Raw genomic sequence first — 19,310 nt, 5'->3', positions numbered from 1 at the left:
AACCACAAGTCAATTCCCAACCCCAGACCCCAACCTTTCTTTATTTTCTCCACGGGTTTACCAGCACTGACACACTGCATATTTCATTTATTTTGTTTACTATCTAGTCAATGTAAACTTCACAAGAGCAGGAACGCTTCTGTCCCTTTTGTTATAAAGTATCCCCGGGACCTCATAACAGTGCCTGGCATGTACTAGGGGTTCAATAAGTGTTTGCTAATAAAGAGATGCTGAGGGCATGAGGCCCCATGTGGGCTGCATCACATCCCCCAGGGAAACGCTGCTCACACCATTACCCCATTTCACAGATGAGGTAATCGAGGCTCAGAGAGGAGTCCATAGCTAGCTAGTAAGAGGTGGAGACAGAATTGAAACCCAGGTCTCTGACTCCAGGGCTGTGTGCTTTCCTCTCTCCAAGCACACAGCACTGGGAGAGTCTTGTCTCCAAGGCAGGCTGCATGAGATCAGACAGGGAGACAGCCTTTTTTTTGTATCTGTCTGTATACCACAATATGGCTTAGGAAGGTCTTGGTGGTTAACAAGGCTCCCAAATAGGACCCAGAACACAGGTGCTCAATAAACATCTGGATGGATGGATGGATGGATGGATGGATGGATGGATGGATAGGAATGAATGGATGGCTGATGGATAGAAAATAGACAAATATGGATGCATGGGTGGATATTAATGAATCTGCACAGATCCGTGTGTGGATGGACGGGTGATAAATTTATAGGTAGATGGATGGATGGGTGGGTGGGTGGATGGATGGATGGATGGATGAGTGGGTGGATGGATGGGTAGATGGGTGATAAATGGATAGGTGGATGGATGAGTGAATGGGTAGATGGGTAGATGGATGGAAATGAACAGATGGAAATGGTTGGATGGGTGGATAAATGGTTGGAAGGATGGATGGATGGGTGAGTGGGTAGATGGATGATAAATGGATAGGTAGGTGGATGGATGAGTGAATTAGTGGATGGGTAAATGGGTGGAAAATGAACAGATGGAAATAGTTGGATGGGTGGATAAATGGTTGGAAGGTTGGATGGATGGGTGAGTGGGTGGATGGATGATAAATGGATAGGAAGGTGGATGGATGAGTGAATGGGTGGATGGGTAGATGGATGGAAAAACAGATGGAAATGGTTGGATGGGTGGATAAATGGTTGGAAGGATGGATGGATGGGTAAATGGGTGATAAATGGATAGGTAGGTGGATGGAGGAGTGAATGGGTGGACGGGTAGATGGATGGAAAATGAACAGATGAAAATGGTTGGATTGATGGTTGGATGGGTGATTGGATGGATGGATGGGTGGATGGGTGACAAATAGGTAGGTGGATGGGTGGATAGGTGAGTGGGTGGGTGGATGGATGGATGGGTTGGCAGATGGGTGGATGGATGAATGGATAGGTAGTTGGATGGGTGGGTGGATGAATGGGTGGGTAGATAAATGGGGGTGGGTGGATGGGTGATAGATAGATAAGAACTTCGTAAGCCATGCTGTGGTATACAGACCAATACGAAAAAGGATCCCTCCCTGTCTGATCTCATAGGTGGATGGATGAGTCAGTGGCTGGATGAGTAAATGGGTGGGTGGGTAAGTGGATGGAAAATGGACAAATGAGGCCAGGTGCGGGGGCTCACATCTGTAATCCAAGCACTTTGGGAGGCCGAGACGGGCAGATCACTTGAGGCCAGGAGTTCGAGACCAGCCTGGCCAACATGGTGAAACCCTGTCTCTACTAAAAATACAAAATTAGCCAGGCATGGTGGCTCATGCCTGTAACCCCAGCTACTCGGGAAGCTAAGGCAGGAGAATCGCTTGAACCCGGGAAGCAGAGGTTGCAGTGAGCAGAGATTGTGCCACTGCACTCCAGCCTGGGCAATAGAGTGAAACTCCCACTCAGAAAAAACAAAAACAAAAAAAAAGGAAGAAGAAAGAAAGAAAATGGACAGATGGAGATGGCTGAATGGTTGGATGGGTGGTTGGATGGGTGAGTGGATGGATGATAAATGGATAGGTAGATGGATGGATGGATGGATGGAAGACGGATGGGTGGGTGGAAGGCTGTGCAGATGGATGATGGGTGAGTATGTTGGCAGATGAATGAATGGACAGAAGGACAGACAGAGGGCTGCACAGGAGGCTGCATGGGAGATGGCGCAGAACCCAAACCTGAGAGGAGAAAAGGCGCTGACCCCACCTTCCCTGCCACCCCAAGAAGCACAGCATGGGGCCACAGCCACTCTTGTTTAATGGTGGCACAGCCTGCGGTCTGGTTCCTCCATCAGGGCGCTGTGGGTATGGCCCTGAGGTGAGGGGCAGGCCTGGGGTGGGGTGGGGTGGAGCCTGAGGCAGAAGTGTGGGGGCTGACCCTCTGCCTGACATGGAGAGAGGACATTCAGAACCCTCCAGCCACAGATGGCCAGAAACTTTGGTTTGTATTTGTTTTCAAGTTTCTGTCCTCAAGGAAGCTGCCCAGAAAGGGAGACGAGGGGACTGCTTCCTGAGGGAGCAGAGGGGCCAGAGCTGGGAGGAGCAATGCCAGCCGAAGACAACGCCCAGACAAAGCTCACCAGCTCCAGGGCCACCCGTGGGAATGCAGCTGGGAGAAGGGTGCTGGAACAGGCTCCTCCCACCCCATGGGAGCCCCAGAGTCTGACCCCAGGACCTTCCCAAGCCCTCAGGAAGGAGAAGCACAAGGAAGGGGCCCCAGAGGTGGGAATGAGATTGAGAGAGCAGCAGTAGGAAATAGACAGAAACAGAGAGTGAGAGATTTAGGGCAGGGCAGAAGAGACGCCACGGTGCCCACCCACCTCGGGGGAGAGAGGGGGTCAGTTCTGAGCCCCATCAGGTTCGTGACCCACTCTAGGAGGAGATGACTCAGACCCCAGATCAGAGAACAAAGCCCCCAGAAGGGGCTGGAGTTGGAAGTCCGGTGGCCTTGGGACGGGGGTGACCCTGCCGAGGGTCAGCAGGGGCGAAAGCAGCAGAGCAGGGACAGAACTTCAGTCCCATGAAACCTTGACAGGCGCGAACTTCCAGAGGTCTGGCTGGCCCATGTGCAGCAGGCCGCTGAAGGGCGAGGTGCTCCACTGGAACGGGGGCACCTGGTCCCACGTGGGACCGCTGGCTGCCAGCAGGCTCAGGATCCTGGCCAGTGACATGCTGGTCACCTGGGGACAGGGCAGAGCCGCAGCTGAGCAGGGGTCCTGGCCTGCCCCAATCCAGGCACCCAGCCTCCCACCCTGACCTTGACCCCAGAGCCCAATTCTGAACTGTCACTTTGTTTTTTTTGAGTCTCTGCTCTGTCACCCAGGTTGGAGTGCAGTGACGTGATCTCGGCTCACTGCAACCTCTGCCTCCTGGGTTCAAGCAATTCTCATGCATCAGCCTCCTGAGTAGCTGGGATTACAGACGCCCGCCACCACGCCTAGCTAATTTTCGTATTATTAGTAGAGATGGGTTTTCACCATGTTGGCCAGGCTGGTCTCAAACTCCTTACCTCAAGTGATCTGCCCACCTGGGCCTCCCAAAGTGCTGGGATTACAGGCATGAGCCACCATGCCCAGCCCATACTGTCACCTTTACTGTGACCCCAACCACAGCCCAATTCCGACTGTGATTCCTGCCCCGCCATCAGCTTTGCCCCAACCTGTCCCCTCCCCCAAGCTGGTGATGGTGACTTCCCCCACCCACAGCTCAGGCCCTAGGGAGGAGGCAGCACCTTCACATCGATACCCCCATGGGAGCGCTGACGCAGGGCCTGGAAGGGGTAGGAGCCATTGGCCGGGTTGAGGTCGGAGCGGGCGGAGATAGCATTCTCCCCATTGGGCTGGGGGTCGCAGGCTTTGCACAGTGACAGGGGGTCATGGAGGAAGTCATTGTACCTGGATGGGGAAAAGGAGGGAACATCAGTCATCCCAGGAAGGAGAGGCTAAGACGGGGGCCAAAATCCTCACAGGCAGCCCCGTTAACAGCTGCCAGCCTTCAACTTGATGAGCCCCTCCCACCGCAAGTTACCCCCGACAGTTCCTCTGCCTGGGGCCCAGACCCCCACATCTAAGTCACTCTGCCTTCATTATTCAGCTCTCTGCCCAGGCACTCATCCTCAGGGAAGGCCTCCATGCCACCGCCCCAGCCAGGTGAGGCACCCGTTTGTTCCTGGATAGCCTCTCTTGGAACACAGCCATCTTTACACATTGACACCAGTGCAAGAACTTGATGGATTTCTGCACCGCCCAAGAGACAGGACAGTGGGGCACAGGTTTTCTACCTGTTGCTCCTGGTAGCAAGCATAGTGCCTAGCAGTACAGGTCACTCAACAGATGTCTAGCATCCTCCCCTTAGCTATGAGGACAGTGACAGGGCCCAAGGGGAGCGCGGCCACCGAGCTGCTGCACTGGTGTCCAACATCTGACCACCCCCTGCTGGCCCTCTGGGGCTGGCAGCAAAGTTTGAATGAGTTGGTACAAAAAGCGCACAGGAAGTTCTGTGTTCCTGCGGCCTCCCTCTCCCCAACCCACCACCCAACCGGCACCTACCTCATCAGCCTGACCATGGAGTCCATGTCTTGTACCAGTGACTGGTTCCGCCGGAAGATCTGGGCCCGGGGGCTCCCGTCATAAGAAAACCAGTCCCCATACTGGGCCACTAGGGCCTGCAGCCCACTGGCATTGAACACAGTCTCGAAGGAACTGCCGGGGACAAGGATGGTCACCCATGACCCCCACTGGCCTCACTCAGCCAAGGCTGTGGCCAGGGAGGGGAGGGGCAGTCACACCAGGACATTATTACTTACAACTACGACATTCAGGCTGGGTGCAGTGGCTCACGCCTGTAATCCCAATACTTTGGGAGGCCGAGGCGGGCAGATCACCTGAGCTCAGGAGTTTGAGACTAGCCTGGCCAACATGGTGAAACCCTGTCTCCACTAAAAATACAAAAATTAGCCGGGCGCGGTGGTGTGTGCCTGTAATCCCAGCTACTCGGGAGGCTGAGGCATGTACTCACTTGAACCTGGAAGGTGGAGGTTTCAGTGAGCCGAGATCAAGCCATTGCACTCCAACCTGGGCGACACAGCGAGACTCCGTCTCAAAAAAAAAAAAAAGAAATTAGCCGGCGTGGTGGCACATGCCTGTAATCCCAGCTACTCGAGAGGCTGAGGCACAAGAATCGCTTGAACCCGGGAAGCAGAGGTTGCAGCAAGCTGAGATCGCACCATTGCACTCCAGCCTGGGTGACAGAGCGAGACTCTGTCTCTAAAAACAAACAAACAAACAACAACAACAACAAAACCAACTATAACATTCGGGATAACAATAATGTCTTCCATTTGTGCTGGGGGGTGGCTTGGTGGGGTGGCCAAGCTTGGGCTCTGGGGCCCAAAAGGCATGGCATCAAATCCTGCCTTCAGTCCGGGTGTGGTGACTTATGCCTATAATCCCAGCACTTTGGGAAGCCAAGGCAGGCGGATCACTTGAGGTCAGGAGTTTGAGATTAGACTGGCCAACATGGTGAAACCCTGTCTCTACTGAAAATAGAAAAATTAGCCAAGGATGGTGGCTGGCGCCTGTAATCCCAGCTACTCAGGAGGCTGAGGCAGGAGAATCACTTGAGCCCAGGAGGCGGAGGCTGCAGTGAGCTGAGATTCCACCATTGCACTCCAGCCTGGGTGACAGGGCAAGATTCTGTCTCAAAACAAAAAACAAAAAACAAATCCTGCCTTCACCATTCGCCAACAGGGGAAGCTTGGGAAAGTGAGGTACTTTCTCAGGGCCTCAGTTTCATCATCTGTGAGATGGGAACAGGAACTCTAGTGACCACATGTGGCAGTTTTAAGAGTCAAATGAGAAAATGCAGGTAAAGTAAGTGAGCCTCAGGAGGTGACAGCTGTACAGCCCAGTAAGGCAGATCCAGTCAGAGACCCTGGCAGGGGCCAGTCCCTGAGCCTGGCCACCCCACACCACCCTGCTCTGGGTGTTAGAACCAGAGGTCACATGGATGCTGACTTAAGCCATGCAACTACACTGCCAAACTGTCTGGGCTCTCCTGGCCAGAAAAGGGGGTAGGCTGGGATTCTTCGTTCTGGGGGTTTTAAAATATTGCCTAGGAAGGAGCTGGGCAAGGAGTGAGGTGGATGCCCTGGAGGGTGACGGGGAGCGGAGTGAGAAGGCACGCACGGTATGTTGTAGCTGGCCCAGTAGGTCTTCTGGTAGAGCTCCGAGGTCTTGTCAGCCACCACCACCATGCCGCTGAGACCGAGAAGAGAGATGGGGTGGAGGTGATCAGAAAAGGGGCTCCCATGGGCACTGCCCTGCTCGGGGAGCCCCGATGGCTCCCCATTGCCTGGAGGATAGATTAAGTCCTGAACTTCAGCCCCCACCAGGGACACATTCTCTTCCAGCCACACCCTCCTGAGATCGTTCACTTCCTGCACAGTGCCAGCACGGCTCTGGGCCTTCATCCTGGCAGTCCCCTCTGCCCCGAGCCTCCACCCCTCCCTCCCAGGGTACGCACGGGATCTGCTCCAGGATGGTGAGCACCCGGCTCCCGGGGCTGGGCCCACCCGGGATGAACGCCTTGTAGTCCACGATCATCCACTGGTTGTTATACCTGCCGGGCAGGGGAAGGGAGGACTGAACAGAGCCTGGAGCCACCTCCCCAGCTTTCCCCACCCTGCAGTGTCCCACTCAGCTAGGAATTACAGGAAGTGGGCCTGGGGTTGTCCGGCCATTCAACTGACACCCTGACACTGCAGCATGACCAGATATCCACAAACCCCTCTCTCGTCATGCTGCTTGACTGTTCCAGAATATTCTATGGCTCCCTAGGTCAGCTCCTCTGCCGGACGCTGTAAGATCTGCACTGCCCAGTTCCAGTGTCTCTGGCTCACAGGCCCTGCCACCCACCCACGTCCACCTCCTCAAACAGCCCTCCCCACTGTCCCCTTGAGAGTCTTCAGGTTCCAAGTGCTCTTCCTGTACTGCCACCAAGGCACCCCTTCCTAGGCTGAGGAGCCTGCAGGGGAGGGGCAAATCCTTTCCTTCCCTAGCCTCAGTCTCCCCATGTATGAAACAAAGGAGGGCGTGGGGTGTGTGGCCCGGATGCCACATCTGGTCCCCAGGAGTGTGAGTGTTAAAGGGAAGGTTGGTCTATCTCTTGGTGCAGGGGAAGCCACAGGGCCAGAAGCCCACTCACGTGCCACTGTTGAACCTCTTGAAGATGTCTGCCCAGGTGGCCCCATCCGAGGCCAGGCGGTTGGCCACGATGTTGCGTACCCACTCCAGCACACAGCCCCTGGGCCGCACATACTTCCACAGGGCTGGGTTCTTGTTGCCAATGGTGGTCTCCAGTGTTACCTGTGGGAAGGTCAAGGGGGCTGCTGCACAGCCTAGGCATGCTGCCACCAAGTGGCAGTACTTCATCAGTCATGGCTCCAAAATTTTTTTTTTTTTTTGAGATAGAGTCTCACTCTTGCCCAGGCTGGAGTGCAGTGGTGTAATCTCAGCCCACTACAACCTCCGCCTCCCAAGTTCAAGCAATTTTCGTGCTTCAGCCTCCCTAGTAACTAGGATTACAGGCACGTGCCCCCACCCACACCTGGCTAACTTTTGTATTTTTAGTAGAGGCAGGGTTTCTCCATGTTGGCTAGGCTGGTCTAACTCCTGACCTCAAGTGATCCGCCCACCTCCGCCTCCCAAAGTGCTGAGATTACATGTGTTAAATACTTACTTAATCTGCCGGGCATGGTGGCTCACACTTTGGGAGGCCAAGGTAGGTGGATCACCTGAGGTCAGGAGTTCCAGACCAGCCTGGCCAACACGGTAAAACCCTGTCTCTACTAAAAATACAAAAATTAGCCAGGTGTGGTGGCATACACCTGTAATCCCAGCTACTGGAGAGGCTGAGGCCGGAGAATCACTTGAACCCAGGAGACAGAGGTTGCAGTGAGCCCAGATCATGCCACTGCACTTCAGCCTGGGTAACAAAAGAAGAAATAAATAAAAATAAAAACTCATATCCAGTTGAGGCACATGTTCCCCACCAGTTCCTTGGACAAGCACGGAGGAGGATTTGGGATCATGCATCTAGCTTTGTCCTGGTGAACAGCCCCTGAGAGGCCCAAAGAGCCGCTCCCATGAACCCACTCCCTCACCAAGCTGGGCAACCTCCCATTCCCACCCCTTTCCCACAGTTCTGCAGGAAAAGTTGCAGGCCTGAGGCTGTCAGCCTGGCAGATGCAGCAGTCAGAGGACTAGGAGGCCTTATAACAGGAGAGGCCCTCAGTCTCCCTCCAGCCTAGGGGCAGGCAGGATGCCCACCGCTGCCTCCGATTGCCTCCTCTCCCTTCTCCATTTCCTCCTGGAACCCTTGGCTGCCTTCAGCATATTTGAAAAGTAAAGCTTAGTTCTTGTGAGTTAAAAGCCAAACCAAACAAAACTCATGTAATCCCAGCTATTCGGAGGCTGAAGCATGAGAATCACTTGAACCCTGGAAGCGAAGGTTGCAGTGAGCTGAGATCGTGCCACTGCACTCCAGCCTGGGCAACAGAGAGAGAGCCTATCTAAAAAAAAAAAAAAAAAACACACACACACACACACACAAACCACCACCACCACCATCACCAAAAAGCTGAGAACAGCTAAAAGATAGCCGTATCCATAAATGTGATTTTTTTTTTTCTCTTTAAAGAGGAAAAAAAAGGCTGGACACAGTGGCTCAGCACTTTGGGAGGCCAAGGGGGTCAGATTGCTTGAGCCCAGGAGGTCAAGACCAGCCTGGGCAACATGGCAAAACCTGTCTCTACAAAAAATAAAAAAATTAGCTAGGCATGGTGGCAGGCGCCTATAGTCCCAGTTACTTGGGAGGCTGAGATGGGAGGATCGCTTGAGGCTGAGGTGATAGAGGCTGCAGCGAGCTGTGATCATGCCACTGCACTCAGGCCTGCATGACAGTGTGAGATCCTATCTCTGAAAAAAAGAAAAATCCTGAAATTTGGTATTTCTTTCCACTGTTAACGTGACACACCACAGTGGTATTAGCAGTCACTGGGACTGTCACTGTCATAAATCACAGATGTTTTTCCATCAGTTACAAGGCTGTACATACCTTAAAGTATCATTCATGCACCTTGCTTCTTCTAACTTATGGTATTTATCACACCTGCTGCTGGATCTTATTATTCAGTGTGTTAATAAAGCAGCACATATATACTAAAAGTTTACTTATATTTTGATAACCATATTTCACTATAACTGGTTTCCTCCATAATCCTATACATTTTGGTTTATGTGTCTAAAAACACTAATCTGCCAGGCACAGTGGCTCACACCTATAATCCCAGCATTTTCAGAAGCTGAAGTAGGAGGATCCCTTCAACCCAGGAGTTTGAGACTGGCCTGGGAAATATAGTGAGACCTCATTTCTACAAGAAATTTAAAAATTAGCTGAGCATGGTGGCATGTGCCTATAGTCCCAGCTACTCAGGAGGCTGAGGCGGGAGGATCGCCTGAACCCAGGAGGTGGGAGGTTGCAGGGAGCCACGATCACACCACTGCATTCCAACCTGAGTGACAGAGAGAGACCCTATCTCTATTAAAAAAATAAATAAATAATAAAAGTTAAAACACTATTCTGAGAAGAGGGCCAACAGCCTCCTGGACTGCCCAAGGTGTTTATGGCACAAAAACAGTTAGGGACCCTGATGGAAGGGAAGTTTCCTGCCCAGACCCTTTCCTGGTAACCAGGTGGAACCATTTCATGTGTCCCTCCCCAGCTGCCTCAGTCCCCTTCCCCACCTGGGCCACAGCATGGGGGTTCCCTCACCCACCGCCTGGCCCTCTCTTGCCTCGTTGCACACTCAGAAAAAAGCAAGGATCAGACAAGAAGAAGAGTCCCCAACCCTCCCGTCCCCGCAGGGAGCTGGCGTTCTCTGCGCTAAGGGTGTTTTTTAGAGTGATGTTTTTTCTCCTCTGTCTCGTTGCCCTGGAGATCAAAGGGTTCACTTTCTCAGCGAGGGGTGCCAGGGACAGATTTCTAAACAAGTCTGGACTGCAGCCAGGAAAAAAGATGAAAACAACACACTGTAAACAGCCTCTATTCAGCAAACCTGGTCAGGTCAGAGGGGCTCTGAGGAAAGCAAGAGGGAGGCAGGAGGAGAGGGAAGCAGTGGGGATGTGGGGGTGGGGGGGCACAGTTATCCTGAATACACAAAAACAAGTGAGGTCACTGAGGTCAGGGATAGTCCCAAACATCCCCAAGTCCAGCCTTTCCTGACAACCAGGGTTACATGCAGAGTCCCAGGCCATCTGCAGGTTTTGGAGGCCCTGTGCGGGGCCTGGGGGTCTACGTTTAAACACGCCCTTGTGGTGGTCCAAGTCCCCAGAGCAGGGGAAGGGCGAGTCTGGGCTCTGAATGGCAGGTGGGGCAGCGTCCACCTCGTCCTCCACTGCACCCCTGGCTCCTACATGGCACCCAGCACTGGGCTGCAGCCTGGTCCCCACTTGCTGCAGGAATCAATCCTGCCAGCTCAGAGCCGCCGTGTGACGAACACCCCAGGAACAGAGGAGACATGAGAAAGGGACTCACCAGCCCGCTGCCTAGGATGTAGAAGTCGTCGCAGGAGAATATGGTGCCGGGGTAGGAGGAGAAGACCAGCTTGTTGCCAGGAACCAGTGGGTAGTCACCTGTGCGGGCAGAGCGAGCCAGGGATGCTGGTCAGACAGGCCCAGGTGGAGGCTCCTGCACCCTACCTAACAAGACACAGGCACAGGGGCACAGGCAGGCCTCCGAGGAAGCCCCCACTGTGTCCTTTCTGTCATTTAGCAAATGAGGTCATTGGGCATAGAAAAGTGCATATGCGTGCAAGTAAAAATAAAAGCTAGCAGCAAAACTTATATAGTTGGCCCTCCATGTCCGTGAGTTCCACATCCTTGGATTCAATCGACTGGGGACCAAAAATACTGGGGAAAAAACATGATTAAAAAGAAACAACACAGCTGGGTGCAGTGGCTCACACCTGTAATCCCTGCACTTTGGGAGGCCAAGGCAGGCGGATCACGAGGTCAGGAGATCGAGACCATCCTGGCTAACACGGTGAAACCCGTCTCTACTAAAAATACAAAAAATGAGCCAGGCGTGGTGGCGGGCGCCTGTAGTCCCAGCTACTTGGGAGGCTGGGTCAGGAGAATGGCGTGAACCTGGGAGGCAGAGCTTGCAGTGAGCCGAGATCGCGCCACTGCACTCCAGCCTGGGCGACAGATAGAGACTCCATCTCAAAAAAATAAATAAATAAATAAATAAATAAAAGAAATAACACTAAAAGATAAAACAAATTTTTAAAATACAGTATAACAACTATTAACATAGCATTGTATTAGGTCTTATAAGTAATCTAGAGATGATTATAGGATATGGGAGGATATGTATATGTTATAGGTAAACAGTCGGCCGTATTATAGAAGAGACCTGGGCTTCCACAGGGGCTCCTGGAGTCAACCCCCTCCCCAACACCAAGGGACAACTCTGTGTGTGCGTGGGTATGTGTGTATGTGTTAAATATATATACTCAGATAGATAGACAAACAGATAAATATTTTGTTCACTGGACATTTTTTTTTTTTGAGACAGAGTTTCGCTCTTGTTGCCCAGGCTGGAGTGCAGTGCGGCGATCTCAGCTCACTGCAACCTCCGCCTCCCAGTTGTAAGCGCTTCTCCTGCCTCAGCCTCCCGAGTAGCTGGGATTACAGGCCCACCCCCGGCAGGTACCCTCACCCCTACCCTAGAACTCCTTCTACTTGAAACCCATCCCTTGACAAGTGCTAGTCTGGTTTTATGCACTGTCTGCGGCAGGGCTACTGTGACCTCACGCTTACGCTGGAAGCTCATTACCCCTGTGATCTTGTAAATTGACTCCTTATACCCGCCCTGCATGGAGGCAGGGAATTATCATCTGCACTTTGCAGATAAGGCAATCTGAGACTCAGAAAGGCTAAGTAACTTAGCAGAGGCCAAACAGTTAAATGGCTGAGCAGGGATTCTACCCAGACCTCTTCCCTCCAGTGCTCCAGAGTTCTGGGTGTAGCTCTCTGAATTATCCTTTGTGTGTTTTTTTTTTTTTTTTGAGACAGAGTCTTGCTCTGTTGCCCAGGCTAGAGTGCAGTGGGGGCATCTCGGCTCACTGCAACCTCTGCCTCCCAGGTTCAAGTGATTCTCTTGCCTCAGCCTCCCGAGTAACTGCAACTACAGGCATTTACCACCATGTCTAGCTAATTTTTGTATTTTTAGTAGAGACAGGGTTTTACCACGTTGGCCAGGCTGGTCTCGAACTCTGACCTCAAGTGATCCACCAGCCTCGGCCTCCCAAAGTGCTGGAATTATAGGCATGAGCCACCGCGTCTGGCCTGAATTATCTCTTCCACATTAAGTCTTTGCACTTTAAAACAAAGGGACCAGTAGGCCGCACACAGTGGCTCACGCCTGTAATCCCAGCACTTTGGAAGGCCAAGGTCAGGAGGCCAGGAGTTTGAGACCAGCCTTACCAACATGGTGAAACCCCATCTCTACTAAAAATACAAAATTAGCCAGGTTGGGGGTGCATGCCCGTAGTCCCAGCTACTCAGGAGGCTGAAGTGGGAGAATTGCTTGAACCTGGGAGGCGGAGGTTGAAGTGAGCCGAGATTGTGCCACTGCACTCCAGCCTGGGCAACAGAGTGAGACTCTGTCTCAAAGAAAAAAAAAAAAAAGAAAAGGAAAAAGGCATAGTGGGACCCAGCGCAGAGGCTCACACCTGAAATCCCAGTGCTTTGGGAGGCTGAGGCAGGAGGATCACCTGAGGCTAGAAGTTTGTGACCAGCCTGGGCAACACAGTGAGACCCTGTCTCAAAATAAGTAATTTGAAAAACAAAATGCATAGTGGACCAAACATGGCAGTACTGGCAACTCTCCAAGGCAGCCTAGTGGGCAAAAGAAGGAAGTCGCAAATAATTCATGCAGCATAATCTTAATTATGATTTTTAAAAAACTCAGAAAGCAAACATTTTAGAGCAGTGAAACTATTCTGTATAATACTACAATGATGGGTATAGCACCCCATTCCATGCATGAAGCCCACCCTTGGAAAATTTTTTTTTTTTTTTTTGAGACAGAGGCCTACTCTGTTGCCTAGGTTGGAGTACAGTGGCACCATCTTGGCTCACTGCAACCTCTGCCTTCGCAGTTCAAGCAATTCTGGGGCCTCAGCCTCCTGAGTAGCTGGGATTACAGGTGTGCGCCACCACGCCCAGCTAGTTTTTGTATTTTTAGTAGAGATGGGGTTTCACCATGTTGGCCAGTCTCGAACTCCTGACCTCAAGTGTTCCACCTGCCTTGGCCTCCCAAAGTGCCGGGTTTACAGGCATAAGCCATTGTGCCCAGGCAAGGTACATTTTTTAAAGTTTAGGAGAAAACATAACCAAACGTTCACAGAAATGTTCTCTTTTGGGTTGTGGAGTGTTCGAGTGATTTTCATTGTGAGAGTGTTTTGGTGGATTCTCCAGTGTTCTATAACATACCTGTATGACTTATACAGTATGTTTTTAAAAGCTATTAAAATTTTAATGGATATATAGCAATGAGAATGATAGATCTACAGCTACACACAGTAATACAGATGAATCTCACAGACATGCAGAACAAATGAGCACACACTACATGATTCCATTCATATGACATTCAAAACCAGGCAAACCTAACCTATTCTGTGAGAAATCAGGACAGGCGGTTGGATCACTTGAGGTCAGGTGTTCAAGACCAGCCTGGCCAACATGGCGAAACCCCATTTCTACGGAAAATACAAAAATTAGCTGGGTGTGGTGGTGTGTGCCTGTAATCCCAGCTACTCAGGAGGCTGAGGCAGAAGAGTCACTTGAACCTAGGAAGCAGAGGTTGCAGTGAGCCGAGATTGCACTACTGCCCTCTAGTCTGGGTGACAGAGCAAGACTGTTTAAAAACAAAACAAACAAACAAACAAAAAACAGAAATCAGGATAGAGATGATGCTGGGGTGGGGGTGTGCCTGGAAAGGGATACGAGGGAAGCTTCTAGGGGCTGGGAATGTTCTGTTTCTCCAGATGGATGCTATACGAAGGTGTGTTCCACATGCAAGAAATTCAAGTTGTACACTTACAGTGTATACGATTTCCTGTATAAATGTCAATTTAGAGTTTACTTAAATTTCAATGAATGGACATTAGGTTGTTACCAAACCACTGTGACAGCAGACTTGCTTATACACACTCCCCATGCAGAAGCTGAAATGTTTCTCTAGGGACAGATTGGAGTCAGAGAATTGCCGGATCACTGGAGTGACAGATTTTGAATTTTATTAGATGCCAGCTGGATTCCTCTTAAAAGTAGCTGTGTCAACGCATACTCCCATTAGCAATGAATAAGGCTGGACACTTCCCCACATCCTCACCAGCTCCTGGTCCCATCAGGTTTTTACATTTGGCCAAGAAGGAGGTACTGCAAACATTTGGCAGTGGTATCCCTGGGGCTGATGCTGGGGCCTGGGATGAAGGATGTGGCACTATGGAGGACTTTGGCCTTGACTGTAAAACTGTTTTTTTCTTTATTAGAGACAAGGTCTTGCACTGTCACCCAGGCTGGGGTGTCATGGCGTGATCACTGTTCACTGCAGCCTCAACCTCCTGGGCTCAAGCAATCCTCCTGCTTCGAATTCCCAAGGCGCTGGGATTACAGGGATGGGCCACCGTGCCCAGCCAGTTTTCACATTTGACAGGAAGAATGTATTCATGCAATCCTTGCAATTGGTTGTTTGCAAAAATAGCTCTAATTCTTCCCATGCCTGCATCCAAGCCATATGTGATGTGACTCTGCAGTTCCTCATAGCAAATGGTGGAGCCTATTCTCCCATCTCTTGAGCCTGGGCTGGCCATCTGACTTGATTTGGATAAAGAATGCTGTGTCAGCCAGGTGCGGTGGCTCACACCTTTAATCCCAGTACTTTGGGAGGCCAAGGCGGCTGTATCACCTGAGGTCAGGAGTTCAAGACCAGCCTGGCCAACATGGCAAAACCCCATCTCTATTAAAAATACAAAAATTAGCCAGACACAGTGGTGCGCGCCTATAATCCCAGCTACTTGGGAGGCTGAGGCAGGAGAATCACTTGAACCCAGGAGGCAGAGGTCACAGTGAGCTGAGATTGTGCCACTGCACTCTAGCCTAGGCAACAGAACAAGACTCTGTCTCAAAAAAAAAAAAAAAAAAAATGCCGTGTCAAGCCAGGTGCGGTGGCTCACACCTGTAATCCAAGCACTTTAAGAGGCCAAAGTGGGCAGATCACTTGAGGTCAGGAGTTCAAGACCAGCCTGGCCAATATGGGAAAACCCTGTCTCTACTAAAAATACAAAAATTAGCTGGGCATGGTGATGCACGCCTGTAGTCCCAGCTACTCGAGAGGCTGAGGCAGGAGAATTGCCCAAACCCGGGAGGCAGAGGTTGCAGTGAGCTGAGATCATGCCACTGCACTCCAGCCTGGGCACCAGAGCAAGATTCTGTCTCAAAATAAAAAGAAAAGAATGCTGTGTCAGTTTCACCAAGGTCTCAAGAGGCCTTTACCATATCCTGCCCCAGTGCTACATGAACAGGCCTGTGCTCACCTGCTGATGATGAAAGACCACATAGCCCAGCTGTCCCCATCACCCTGGCTGACAATCAACCCCAGACAGGAGAAGAGGCCATCCCAGTCCAGCCATCCCACCCCAGCTGACCTGCCAGCGGACTGCTGATGCATCAGTGAGCCTAGCCAAGATCAGCCTGGTCCAGCCCAGAAAACCAAAACCACCTAGCTGACCCATTGAGGCAGGAGCAAAAAATAAATAGCGGTTATTTAAGCTGTTGTTGTTTTAAATTTTGGGGTAACTGGTTAAGCAGCAATAGGTAAAATAAAAAAGGCAATAAACATGTAAAACAAGATGAACTGGCTAGGCGTGGTGGCTCACATAAGTAATCACAGCACTTTGGGAGGCCAAGTCAGGAGGATCCTTGAGCCCAGGAGTTTGAGACAAGCCTGGGCAACATAGTGAGACTCCATCTCTTAAAAATAAAAAAATAAACAAATTAGCTGAGTGTGGTGGTACACATTTGTAGTTCCAGATACTTGGGAGGCTGAGGCAGGAGGATAATCTGAGCCTGGGAAGTCAAGGCTACAGTGAGCCATGACTGTGCCACTGCACTCCAGCCTGGGCTGTTGCCCAACTGCAAGACCCCAACTCAAAAATTAAAAAACAAAACCAAAATGAACTCTTGGAATACCCCTGCAGTGACTCCATGTGTTGGGAGGGTTTCCAAGGCCCAAACCTCCTAGGACCACTCCCCACGTGTGTGCCCACCCACTTGCTCATCCCCCAGACACATCCACACCCACCTACCCCGGGGGCCTTCCCGGAACTGGAGCCAGTACTTCTTGATGACACGCAGCATGTACTGGTAGTTGTTCCAGGTGTTGTGGGCAACCAGGAGGTCACTCTGGCCAGGGAGCAGCTTGATGAGGGCGGAACAGGAGCCGGAGCCCAGAGAAGGTTTGATCTTGGTCTTGTTCAGGGCCAGCTCCAGGTCTTCCAGATCCCCAGAGAGCTGCAGCAGGCTGAGGAGGGCCAGGGCACCAGAGGGTTACCACGCCTGCTGTGAGTGCTGTTATGTACTCATTTTGCAGAGGAGAAAGCTGAGGCTCTGGAAGGTCAGCTGACTGTTCCGAGGCCACAGAGCCAGGAAGTGGCAGGGTTGATGCTGGAACCCAGGTCTGTCCGACTATGAGTGTGTGGCCCTTCTTCCCACCCTGTTCACTCTGGGGGTGGCACTTACAGGAACCCCAAGGGTTTGATGGTGAACTTCCCAGCTGGGAAGCTCACACGGCCTTCGTAGCTGTCCTCCAGGCCTTTCAGCTGCAGGAGGGTCAGCCGCACCTGGGGAGGGGGCGGGGGCAGAGGGAGGGTGAGGCCTCTCCTCCAGGCTCACACCTTCTCCTTCAACGGGAGGGGCTCTGGCCTGGGGGTTCAGACAGGGCAGGAGGCCCGGGGGTACCCTCCAGACTCCAGCCAGCCTTGACTCCCCCAAACTACCACCCACCCCTCCATGCTGAGCACTCTCCTGCTTTCAATGAATTAACTCTCTGTCTCTGCCCTGTGTTAACCCCAAATCAGCCCCACTTAAGAGCCTAGTTCAAAAGCCATCTCTTCTAGGACGCCTCCCAGCCTGGCCTGGCCTCTTGCCAACTGCTCCTGTTCTGAGTTCAGTACTGACTGTATTGCTGCCTCAGGCACCTGTCTCATGCATCTGACTTCTCCCCATTGTCATCGTTTTGCCTCAACATCCTATAGCCATAAAGTATCATCAGTGTGTCCCTCATGGGGCCTTGGGCAGGCACACTGGGCACTTAGAAAGCATCTGCAAGATGGATGGGTGGGTTGTTGGATGGATGGATGGGTGGGTGGATGTATGTATGTATGGGTGGGTGAGTGGGTTGACAGTATGTATGGATGGGTGGGAGGTGAATGGATGGGTGGATGAGTGGGTGGGTGGGTGGATGTATGTATGTATGGGTGGATGGATGGATGATGGATGGATGGGTGCGTGAATGGATAGATGAATGGGTGGGTAAATGGATGGATGGATGGATGGATGAGTGAGTGAATGGATAGATACGTAGACGAGTGAGTGGGTGGGTGGGTGGAAGGATGGGTGGATGGAGGATGGATGGATGGGTGGGTAAATGCGTGGGTAAATGAATGGATGGATGAGTGAGTGAATAGATGGATAGGTAGATGGGTGAGTGGGTGGGTGGGTGGGTGGATGGATGGATGGATGGATGCATGGATGCATGGATGGGTGGATGGATGGGTGGTGGATGTATGGAATGGACAAGTAGATGGGTTGGTGGTAGAAGAGTCTGTCTTAGGGTGTGAGTAAGTGGGTGGGTGAACAGTGAGAAGTTCTACAGAGGAAAATGGTGCAAACCTGGCCTAGGCTAGGCAGACATGCTAACAGGCATTGATGGCCACTTTACAGAGACAGCCTGCCGTGTGTACCTCACAGTAAACACGTGACATTTTCCGGAGAATCCATAAATAACTGACTTTTCCAATGATGGCCTAGCCAGTGGCCCAAAGGCAGAGCGCCTGCCTGGGCCTCTCCGTTAGCTGCCAGCTGATCAGCAGCTCACTCAAGGAAAGGAAAACAAAATTCACTGTGTCCAGACTTTCTGGGATTTTCTGGTTTTCCCCTTCCCCTCTTTCTCATACTGTCTTTACTTGCATCCAATGTAATCAATCTACCAAGCAACCTCCCTTGTATGCAAGCAAAACACCATATGTACACAAGCAAAACACCATGCTAACAATTGACTATTTGTTTTTGGTCATTATTTAACAGTAGGTAGGCTAGGATGGATGGCTGGAGTTCCAGCAAGTGGACAGATGGAGACTGGGCAGATGGATGAGTGGCAGGTCGGCTAGGAGGGATGGAGATGATGATGGAAACAGAGGCGGTTGGGCAGCTGGACATGCCACAAGGCTGGCCAGGACAACAGGGGACAAGACGGCTGGCCAGCTGGAAGCCCCCTCCCACCAAGCGTGGCAGCCGGACTCACCTGGTGCCAGTAAGCTGAGTCTGGGTTTGACTCCATCTCTTCCTGCATCCACTCTAGGTTGGCCTCCAGGAAGCTCTTCAGCCTCTCGCAGTAGCCGACTTCATACTCGAAGGGGCCGCAGTAATTCACCACCGTGTTCATCCAGTGCATGTAGATGAGCTGTGGGGTAGGCGGCGGGCGAGGCAAGGGCGGGCAGCTGGGGTGCTCTCTTCCCTGAGAGCCTCCCACCCAGGCTGCCCCAGAGCGGAGGCTGCGGGTGTGGCCACCTGAGTCCTTGCTCATGCTGTCCTCTCCCTGGAGGCTCCTCTCCCTGCCCAGCTCTGCCTCGGATAGGGACCCCAGGCCCCTGGAAGTTGCCCTGAGAGCCTTTCGCCTGCAAAGCCTATAACTGATGGCACCACCTCTGCTACTGGGGACCCCAATCTATATGTGTGTTCAGTTAGTCAATCCATGAATGGTTTTTTTTTGAGCACCTATTATGTTCCTTTTTAAGCACTGAGGACACAGCAGGGAACAAAACAGAATACCCCTGCTGATTCCACTGGGCAAGATAATGCCGTGCCAGTTTCACCCAGACTTCATGAGGCCCTCTGCACTTCCCACCGAGATGCCACCTGCATGAGTCCAGGCTCGCCTGCTGGGGGACAAAAG

The 19,310-nt window shown here is 51.9% G+C and overlaps 1 protein-coding gene across 1 annotated transcript in view; it reads right to left on the bottom strand.

Annotated features, from left to right (window-relative positions):
- Positions 1-67: 67 nt before the first annotated feature.
- Positions 68-19,310, bottom strand: part of PLBD2 (phospholipase B domain containing 2) — a 32,885-nt gene continuing 13,642 nt past the window's right edge. Inside the window, exons 3-12 of the mRNA XM_055359191.2 lie at positions 18,660-18,818; positions 16,877-16,977; positions 16,444-16,658; positions 10,602-10,699; positions 7,212-7,372; positions 6,531-6,626; positions 6,194-6,265; positions 4,556-4,708; positions 3,739-3,901; positions 68-3,187 (exon numbers count right to left, since the gene is read on the bottom strand). Of these exons, the coding sequence (XP_055215166.1) occupies positions 3,020-3,187; positions 3,739-3,901; positions 4,556-4,708; positions 6,194-6,265; positions 6,531-6,626; positions 7,212-7,372; positions 10,602-10,699; positions 16,444-16,658; positions 16,877-16,977; positions 18,660-18,818 (1,386 nt within the window). The 3' untranslated portion in view covers positions 68-3,019. The remainder of the gene's footprint in view (positions 3,188-3,738; positions 3,902-4,555; positions 4,709-6,193; positions 6,266-6,530; positions 6,627-7,211; positions 7,373-10,601; positions 10,700-16,443; positions 16,659-16,876; positions 16,978-18,659; positions 18,819-19,310) is intronic.

The sequence above is a fragment of the Gorilla gorilla genome, chromosome 10 (assembly GCF_029281585.2).
Source record: "Gorilla gorilla gorilla isolate KB3781 chromosome 10, NHGRI_mGorGor1-v2.1_pri, whole genome shotgun sequence".
In the NCBI taxonomy this organism is placed as follows: domain Eukaryota; kingdom Metazoa; phylum Chordata; class Mammalia; order Primates; family Hominidae; genus Gorilla; species Gorilla gorilla.
This window is presented reverse-complemented; position numbering and strand designations above follow the sequence as displayed.